This window comes from Strix uralensis, chromosome 1, assembly GCF_047716275.1.
Source record: "Strix uralensis isolate ZFMK-TIS-50842 chromosome 1, bStrUra1, whole genome shotgun sequence".
In the NCBI taxonomy this organism is placed as follows: domain Eukaryota; kingdom Metazoa; phylum Chordata; class Aves; order Strigiformes; family Strigidae; genus Strix; species Strix uralensis.
The window spans coordinates 82,887,079-82,896,606 of record NC_133972.1 but is presented as its reverse complement, the minus strand read 5'-3'; the positions used below and the strand labels follow the sequence as shown (position 1 = coordinate 82,896,606).

Sequence of the window (9,528 nt, the reverse complement as noted above, 5' to 3'; positions counted from 1 at the left end):
GCCATAGGGAAACTCATCCATTCAGCGTTACATCTTTCATATTGAAGCATGGATGATGCTATTTATTTCTGAAAAGGCAAGTACAAGATACTGTCTTGATGATGAGCTAGTATCTTGCTGAAAGAAAACAAACATGCGTTCAGAGAAAAACAGGTCAAGAGTTACAGTATTTCTAATGATCACAGAACTTGTAGGCTTCACATCATTCATTGGTTCAGCACCACAAAACCAGAAATGAACTAGCAGTTTCTGGGTTATTGACAGTACTTTTTAAAACAGAAGCTACATTTCACCACTATACAGTCATATTTCTGTTTACTTCAGACAACACTGATTTCACAATGGGCTCCATCACTGCAGCAAATGCAGAATTTTCTTTTGATGTATTCAAAGAGCTGAAAGTCCACCATGCCAACGACAACATCTTCTATTCCCCCCTGAGCATCATTGCAGCCTTGGCCATGGTTTATCTGGGAGCAAGAGGTAACACTGAGTATCAGATGGAGAAGGTACGTTACATAAATTGATACAAACTCCTTTTGACCCAGTTTAACACAGCAACAGATTATCCATTTACATTTTTGTGACTTTCTCCAGTTGAGGGGAGAAAGTCACATGGTCACATTCGGCAGTGGATTCAAACCTGCCTAGAAAAAGAATGGCATTCCAAACCGTGAGGTTTGGATCTGGAGCTGGGTTTTCACTTACCATTGCTTTTCCCCATGAAGGGCAAGAATTGCCTTTGGTTTCCATCAAGAAAGAGCAGTCTTGAAGAATGGTTAAGGCAGGTCTACTTACTTCAGCTTATATTATCTCACAGACCTGATTCCTTCCAGGTGGAAAGGACAACTTGTAATATACAAAAGATGAAACATTCAGAAAACAAGCATCACAGTTATACATACAATAGAGTAAGGTTGTAGCTGGTTTATAGACTGAATACCATTAACTGGAAAAGAAGGGATCTAAGCTGAGGATCGTAATCACAAATTTTCGGTGTGGCACATGTAGTAAAAAAAATTATTTAAAGCTCACATGAAATTTCTCAGTTCATCTATGTGCTAATCAGACCTGGTTAGTTGACACATATAGTTTCAACACCAACATCAGTGACTCTCAGTGGACTTCATGCATGTAATTTCTTCTATTGCTACTCTCAATTGCAGGTTCTTCACTTTGACAAAATTGCAGGACTTGGAGGAACTATTCAGACCAAGGTACAGAAATCTAAGGTATATTTATTTACCTTTCTCTCAGATTTTTCCCCTGAGAATAGAATGTTCTGACTGTGCTTCAAGTAGGTTCAACACCTTCCCAAACCTTTGCTAATGCTCTTAATTAGAAGACGACAGGCTGCACATGTTGCACCAGAACGAGTGACAGGACAGGATAGGATGCTTTGGAGACCGGGCTACCTTCTTGTGTAGACGAGCATCTGCACACCTGCAAGTGCTGCTGGGACACAGCACGTGAAAGGAGCTCAGCATCTGCAACCAGGGCACAGCAGTCAGACCTGCAGCTGAGAGACTCCAAAGTGGGGCAGGAAGGTACTTTAGCAGAAAAGACCCCAGAAGCCTCAAAGGCTGGAAAGTAACCACACTCTTCCAAAAGCTACAGGGATTTTTCCAGACTCTGATTCCCACTGCTACCCCAAGAGCACCATGAGGGGTTCCAGTACCTTGATACCACCTATGTGCTTTCCTCCGTGTTAACCTGCTGCCTCTGTAAAGGTAATACAGGCCATTCTCTCTGGCCTGTCCTCATCCACTTGGGATCAAGCACAAGATGAGTCTTGCAAAGGACAAGAATATTTTTTTTTTAAAGAAAGAAAAATAAAGGTAATATCAGCTAGAGAATTTAGTGGCTGGTTAAGCATTTAGAAAGCAGTAGTTCAACACATTTCTCCTTCTCATAAAGTGAAGTACCACCCACTGTTTATCATTGTGCATTTTTCTTACATGCTCTTATCTTGTGTCACCTGGAACACTATTCTTGGGACATTAGACAGCTGATCCATTTTTTCACTATATTATGAATCATTTCCTGACTCCTTTGTCATCTAGCACTCTTCTCCCATCTGCAGCTTCAGCAGAAAGCTGCCATGAAAATGCAAGCAGAAGCTGGGAACTAGAGGCTCCATAACTATGACAACTCACTAATTGAAATAATTGACATCTGAATTTTCCTTTTGTCACCTCACTCCCGAGCCATAGGTTTCAGATTTATCACTGAGGTTTTCTGCTTGTTGTCACCTAGAATGAGTGTCATCATACACTGTGAATTAATTGTACATCATTACTTGCTTGTATTGAACATCCCTCCCATGGAGCTTTTAGAGTATAGTACATGTTCATTTGCAAATGTCAGAACACTGTGTGTTTTCCCATGTTATTTGTACCTTACAAATATAATTCTCTTCCTAGTAAAATAAGATAACACTATATCTTTTTATCTTTTTATCAACAACTCAGTGTGGCAAGTCTATGAATATCCACATACTGTTTAAAGAACTTCTCTCAGATATCACTGCACAAAAAGCCAATTTTTCACTCTACATTGCCAACAGACTCTATGCTGAAAAGACATATCCAGTCCTACCGGTGAGTTGTACATTAGAGTGATTTCTTGCTAAACCCTGTATAGACCTGTAATCCAGGAGGATTGACTGGAGTAGGTGATCTGTTAATCCAGTGGTCTCCACTGGTGTGGATTTCCATGTCTTTCCCTTTGCCACAGCCCTGACAATAGTCTGAATGGAAAGCAATTCCAGGCAAAAAGATGGTCCTATTCAAAAATGAATGGAGTAATAAACAAAACTATTTGGTAATGTAAGTTTCCCCTCCTTACTTGCTCCCCCAAAGCCTTTTCATTTTAATAGATTGTTCGTTATTTTTTTTTCAGGAAATAATTTGACTTCAGCACATTTCTCCACTTGAAAACCTCACCTCAAAAGCAACTTTTGAAAGTGTCAAAATATTTCATTTGACATTTTCAAAACAAAAGATACAAAAATTCTAAATCGAAGGACCATTTTATCTCTCAAAATAAGGAAAAATACTTTAAAAAAAAAGGAGTGGATATAATGAAAATAAAACTCTAAAATGAACCTGAAAAAGGGTTTTGGATCAGGCTTTCTTCAAGAAAATATTTAAATATTTCTAATATATACTCTTAACTAGTCAAGTAATAAAAATGTCAGATCTGAAAATGTCATGAATCAGAATAATTTTTATTTTAATTTTTAATTTTAGCAGGTTCTTCCAGGAAGTAAGCAATGACCGTGGCATCACTATAAAAATCCTTTTAGCCATATTTTATTTCACCTTCATAGTGTTTTTAAAAAATTACTAGTTTAGTGGCTACAATTGCTGTCTTTACAGATCTATGCAAAATGCGTGAAGAAACTGTACAGAGCAGGTCTGGAAATGGTCAACTTCAAAACAACACCAGATCAAGCCAGACAGCTCATTAATTCCTGGGTGGAAAATCAGACAGATGGTAAGGTTAGACAAGATTTTGAAATATACTTCCTCTCACAACTGTATTTGAACAACTTCTGGAAAGACTAAATACTAGAGAAGAAATTTCTTCCTCCCATCCCCATTAGTGGATATTTCACATGGAAAGGGATGACTCTATTGCACCTGTGTGGCAGTGACAGTGTGTTTTAAACTTATCTGGCAAAAGCAGAGGTACCACGATATGCACACTTTATATTCACACTTTTTGTGTCTGGAGAGCTTGACTCATGAAAGATTAGTCCCGGCTTCTCTAGAATATTGGCATAATTTTACAAGGATGTGCTGGATGGGTAAGAAGTGGGCTTCCAGGGGAAAAAGCAACGTGCGCACTAGGCTGATGGTGGGAAGGAAATGTTTCAGGAGCTTGTGTGCATTTATCATGCTGAGGTGGGAGGAAAAACAAGAGTGGAGTGTGAGGAAGCAGCACATTGAGAAACAGAAAATCTATATCACTGCTTCCCTCTCCTGTTCCTTCTTTTCTATATAAGCCTTTTGCCAAGCACTGGTGAGAAATATTGCTGGGGATGTATACCACTCTTGAACCTACCTGTCGTCTTGCAGAAATGTCTGGCTAGGTGCCAGTCGTTCTGTATTAAATCATCCTCATGAACCTGAATTACACATGCAGACCTTTGAAGAAGAGGAAGTCAAGTCAAGCAGCAGGATGTCAACTGACCTCTAAAATGCAAGACTACTGCTGTGAAACTTATCACTCTCTGCCCTGCTTCTTCCTTAAAGGACAGATCCAAGATTTCCTTGAACCAGGCTCTGTTGATCTCTATACTGCGCTGGTCCTTGTGAATGCCATTTACTTCAAAGGGATATGGAAGACAGCATTTAAAGAAGAAGACTCTCAGAAATTTCCCTTCAGTGTGACAAAGGTAGGAGGGCATAGACACGGCTTCTGGCCAGGAAGCCAGGTTGTTGGCTTGCACAGCCAGTAGGGTGGGTGTTACATATACAACATGCTGTGGTCAGTGGTCGGGTGATTTAGATGGGCCCCTCACTGTCAGGTTTGCAAGAGCTGTGTCTAACCAGGCTTCCAGGGCACACCAGCAGGCAAGAGAAACAGCTCTTCTCCAAAGGCAATACACTTGAAGATTGAGTCCTGTCCCTTTCAAAAGACTTGTACATTTGCTTGCTTAAAAAAAAATGCTCCCCAGTCACATCATCTCATATATCTGTTTTTGCAGCAAGAAAGCAGACCTGTGCAAATGATGTGTCAGAACAGTACCTTCAAAGTGGCAGCGGTGGCTGCAGAGGAAATGAAGATCCTGGAGCTTCCATACGCCAGCGGAGAGCTGAGCATGTTGGTGCTGCTGCCTGATGACATCTCTGGCCTGGAGCAGGTATGGCCCTGGCAGGGGAAGCAGAAGAGTTACCACTTCAGTGGGACTTGGCTGCCGTCAGACTTTTTGCTGTCCATTTACATCCCAGCTGCCTACACCACGGCTGTGCTGGGCAGGCAGGGGAGCACAAAAGTCCCCCAGGGGCTATGAGGTGCTCAGGCAGGGACTGGCTTCTTAGGAGAGCCCTGGACTCAGTCCAATAAAACAAAAGTAAAGGAGGATAGTGCTGCTGTAGCCCTACAGAATAAGCTGTATGTATGGACAGACTTTTTTTTTCATTGAGAGGCAATGTCACACCCCCACCCCCCCCAAACTGTTGAGGAAATGTTGCTAAAACTGATGATAATTAGGCATTCTTTGGAGGAATCACTAACGATTCTTTTTTAAAAAAATCCTCATTAAACATCATAAATGGTTTGCTTTCAAAAATTGCCCTGATTATAGCTCATCATAGAATGAAAACCAAAGTTAGATAAAGCATGTTCTTAATGAAATATTATTGATTTTAAAAAGGTGAAACCAATCAAGCTAAACTAACTGATCAGTAATGCTTCATCAGTTAAGTCTCCAGAGAGTCTTAAATATAGAGATGAGAAGGAAATACATGGAAGATATTTAGAAATTACACGTCAGAGAAAACAGAAGAGAGTTCGGTCTAATGAGATCAACATTAACAGCAGAAAGAATCTCTGAACATACAAGGACAGAAAATGAGAACAACATAGAAAGTAAAAGAAAACATCAAAACTACTTTAAGTCAGGTTGAGTCAGTTTTTGCCAGATGTATGAAAACTAGTAATAAAAATGGTTTTGCCCTTTGAAGAAAAAAAAGAGAAAAGTGGCATCAGTATGCAGTGAGGCAAGAATACAAATATAATCTACTGACTGTGCAAAATTAAATTAAACTTTTGTCTTGGCCTTGTAAGAAAACAAAGCTAAACAACTGAATGAATGCAGGACACTAACGGCAAAGAGGAAATAAAAACAGACAGATGCAAGGAAGAAACAAAACTTGAAACCTTAATTTGCCAAAGTCAGGTGGACTGTATTATCTTCATGCAGGATTTCTGAAAGAAGTAACAAAAAAATTGGAATTCCAATGTCAATCATTTAAAATAAAGTTATCAAGGTGTTATCAAATTGCCTATACGTACTCAGGAAAGGGAAAAAGTGATGCAGCCTCCATTATATAAGCCATTATTATTATTTAAGCAGTTTTTTGGGAATTATATTATAAAGTAGAGTTATTAAAGATGTAGAAGAGTGTACATTTGTTAGGTACTATCAACAGTAGGTAAATTTTCATGGCTTTTTTTGCAATCTCTTTCACAAGCTGCCTAATTCGCTAGGCTGTGAAATCATTGGGTTGTACCTCATGAGACACAAGATTAGTTGGCTGGAAAGGGATGTGTCAGGTGGGTGAGGAACTGAATAAAAAGAGAGTGACACAGGCAGTACTGGAGAGGCAAACAATAAACTACAAGAAGGATGTTGATAGGATGCACTTCAGGAACCATTCTGGTTTGCTTTTTTTATGATAGCCTTGATTAAAATGAACGGTAGGAAGAAGTTGTATTTGCATCCCAGACATTTCATTCCCTGCCTCTCTTTGCAGCTTGAGAACAATATCAGCTTTGAAAAACTTGCAGTGTGGACCAGTCCCAATGTGATGGAAAAGAAGAGAGTGAAAGTGTACCTCCCGCGCATGAAGATTGAGGGAAAATATAACCTGACATCTGTCTTAATGGCCTTGGGTATGACCGACCTGTTCAGCCCTTCGGCCAATCTGTCTGGCATCTCTTCAGCAGAGAGCATGAAGATATCTGAGGCCATCCATGAGGCGTACATGGAAGTCAGTGAAGAGGGCACTGAGATGTCTGGCTCAGTGGATGTGATGGGAGACATCCAACATTCCTCTGAGTTTGAAGAGTTTAGGGCTGACCACCCATTCCTTTTCTTGATCAAACACAATCCAACCAACAGCATCCTCTTCTTTGGTAGATATTGTTCCCCCTAAAGAAAGAAAGAGCTGGAAATAATGCTTGCCTTCCTCTCAGAAACAGACCCCTTTTACTGTAACATTGTAGTGTAATCTCATCTCTTCATTATTTTCTCCAAGTGGAAAGCCTAATCTAAGAAATGCCCATTATTGAAGCTTCCATAGCAAAGACATACCTGCAGGTGAGGAAACAGCAGCAAACATGTTTACTCCTTTCCCTTCTCATACTGGTTTCAGGATTGCTTTAGTTGAGCAAAGACTGAGTCAACAGAGACTAGAGGTACCCACCAGCCAGGAAGGGACAAAGTGATTTTCACTCAAGGAACAACTTGCAGGCATGACTCCAAGTTTTTGGGAGTCCATTACATAGAAAGATATGGGCTGTTCTCATCCCATTCCCTGGCAGCAACCTGCTGACAAACCCATGTCATTGTTCCTGAAACATGGGCTTTGAGACCTCCAGTCTGAAGGAGATGTTTATGAATAAGATTCTGCTATGCAGGTTATTGACTGGTGCCCATGAATATTTTAACCTTTTTTACTTAGATGTTGGGAAATGGTGTACATGTCCACTATCCAGAGGCGTCCTCTCACCATGAGTTCCTCACCTGATTCTGAATTTCTTGCAGAGGTTCTCCAAACTCATGGAGAGTCTCCCTTCTACTTCAAAGAATGCGAAGACATCTAACTTTGTGTAGGTGCTGTTATGCCTTCTCAGGCAGTGTAGATTCAAAGCCTGAAACATGGATATACGGATGATCCAGATGATCCAGAACTCAGTGAGAAATGCCAGGCAAAAGAGCTGTCTGAATTCTTGTTTAAAACATTGGAGGACTCTTCAAATTTGAGAACATTTTGATTTTTGTGAAAAATCCTGCAAGTGGTTATAAAAAATCTCACTTCTCAATGGGAGTTTTGTGAAAAACAGCTTTCAAAATAACCTCTGTCTTTGTTGAGCTTGCTTAGCAAGCAAACTTCAATTAGTCCCCAGAAAGCCCTCAGGTGAAGTTCAAAACTCAAGCACATTATTTTTCCATGAATGCAACTGGGCTTCTTTGTTCCTATGATATTTCAAGGCTATATGTCTTGTTTTTAAAAAGTACATGAGAATCCTAATATTCTCTGTCTTTTTCTTCTTATGTGTCCATTGCCATCTGCAAATATGGATATACTGGCTCAATACTATGTCCTGTTTTCATTCTAATCATACATTAATGATTTTGATGCATGCAATTGATTTCTTTTTTTGTTAACATAATAAAAGAAAATCACAAATGCTTGTCATGAGAATTATATTAATTTTCTGGACCCCACACCCTTAAAAATAACATTATATTGGTAACTGTTGTGAGTAAAATAGGATTTAGTACAAAATCCTATTTTTAGAATGAATAAAGCATATAGATATGTTTTCTAGGCATTTATGAAATACATAAATGCACGCATCTAGAGTTTGATTCATCTCTGTACTACAGATTACCAAGAAATAACCCAATCAAATACTAATTTATTCTTACATATTTTTCAATACAATTCTAATGGGTATTAAAGATGCATTGACAGTTAGTCTGGTAAGTATTTCAAGGAACAACTATTCCAGCAGCTTTGTCATTTTATATGATTAAATAATCTGAAAATCATGTAACTCAAAAGACAAAAGAAAAAAAGTAAGTACATTGACAACTATTAGGCAAAGCATTTCTCCACTGAGAGTCTTGAGACAAGGAACTCTGTAATTAATGTTGGCTGTTTCCACATTAGCACATAGTGTGGTATGATAAAGGCAGATATGTAGAGGAAAGCAGCTGGTGCTACGAGTCTGACATTCATATTATTTGAATATCATCAGGATGTTTGTGATACAGACTCAGCTGTTGTTCAGCAGTAAACCCAGCTATTTTACCAAGTATACTTTAATTTTTGTTCTTTAGAAATGAAAGCAGTCATATGAACAGTTCCAAGAGATGCAAAATTTCAACATCTCAATGTTTATCATAAGCAGTTTATTCACCTTTCGCATCTCTTGTAGCCAGAAGCAGTCGATTCAGTCTCATAAATTTAAAAGCCCATATACTTAAACAATAGGACTTGAAAAGGGTTACATTTGCAAACTAGCCTTCCTATGATTATTAAACCGGAAAGTGCTTGAAGTTCAAAGATATGCCTCAGTGACCAGTGTTGTTTCTTGAATGACAACAAAGGTCAAAATGAAGGAATGGGAAAAAAGCAAAGGAGCCATGAGGTTACAAGCAAGTACAGAGCTTCCCCTTTCTCCAAAGGGGAAACAGGAGGCAGCAAAAAGCGCAAATTCAGCAATACTGGACCAAATCTGCAAGCAAAAGCACCAATGGCTAGGTGGCCCTGGCCACCACAGAGCGGGTAGGAGGCATGATATTTAAAGGGCAGTGGAAAAGTATTTCCCGTGAAGGGGGTGGCAGGCCTAGCCAGTGGGATGATGAATGCCTGCTGTGGCATCTGATCTCTCCAAAACCCTGTGTAGATTTGGGAAAAGCAGCCCTTCCTGTGTCCCAGAAAGACAGGGTCTGTGGTTCAGCCTCGCTGTCCTCTCACCCACCAAGCGAGCATGCAGTGGAAAGGTGCAGGTGCTCCAGGAGCATGGCTGCACCCCATGCACTGCCTGAGCACCTCTGCGCTTTCA

General features: G+C 39.8%; 1 protein-coding gene across 1 annotated transcript; it reads left to right on the top strand.

Annotated features, from left to right (window-relative positions):
* The first annotated feature begins 341 nt into the window (after window positions 1-341).
* LOC141945348 (ovalbumin-related protein X-like) lies at window positions 342-6,887 on the top strand. Its single transcript, XM_074873409.1, has 7 exons — window positions 342-509; window positions 1,167-1,217; window positions 2,472-2,600; window positions 3,381-3,498; window positions 4,260-4,402; window positions 4,715-4,870; window positions 6,486-6,887. Exons 1-7 carry the CDS (start codon window positions 342-344, stop codon window positions 6,885-6,887), a joined length of 1,167 nt encoding a protein of 388 aa, XP_074729510.1.
* The last annotated feature ends 2,641 nt before the right edge of the window (window positions 6,888-9,528 follow it).

Coding starts and splice junctions, on each gene's coding strand:
- LOC141945348 (XM_074873409.1), top strand. CDS start 342: ATGGGCTCCATCACTGCAGCAAATGCAGAATTTTCTTTTGATGTATTC. Junction 510..1,166: donor CTGAGTATCAGATGGAGAAG/GTACGTTACATA, acceptor TCTCAATTGCAG/GTTCTTCACTTTGACAAAAT. Junction 4,403..4,714: donor TTCCCTTCAGTGTGACAAAG/GTAGGAGGGCAT, acceptor CTGTTTTTGCAG/CAAGAAAGCAGACCTGTGCA.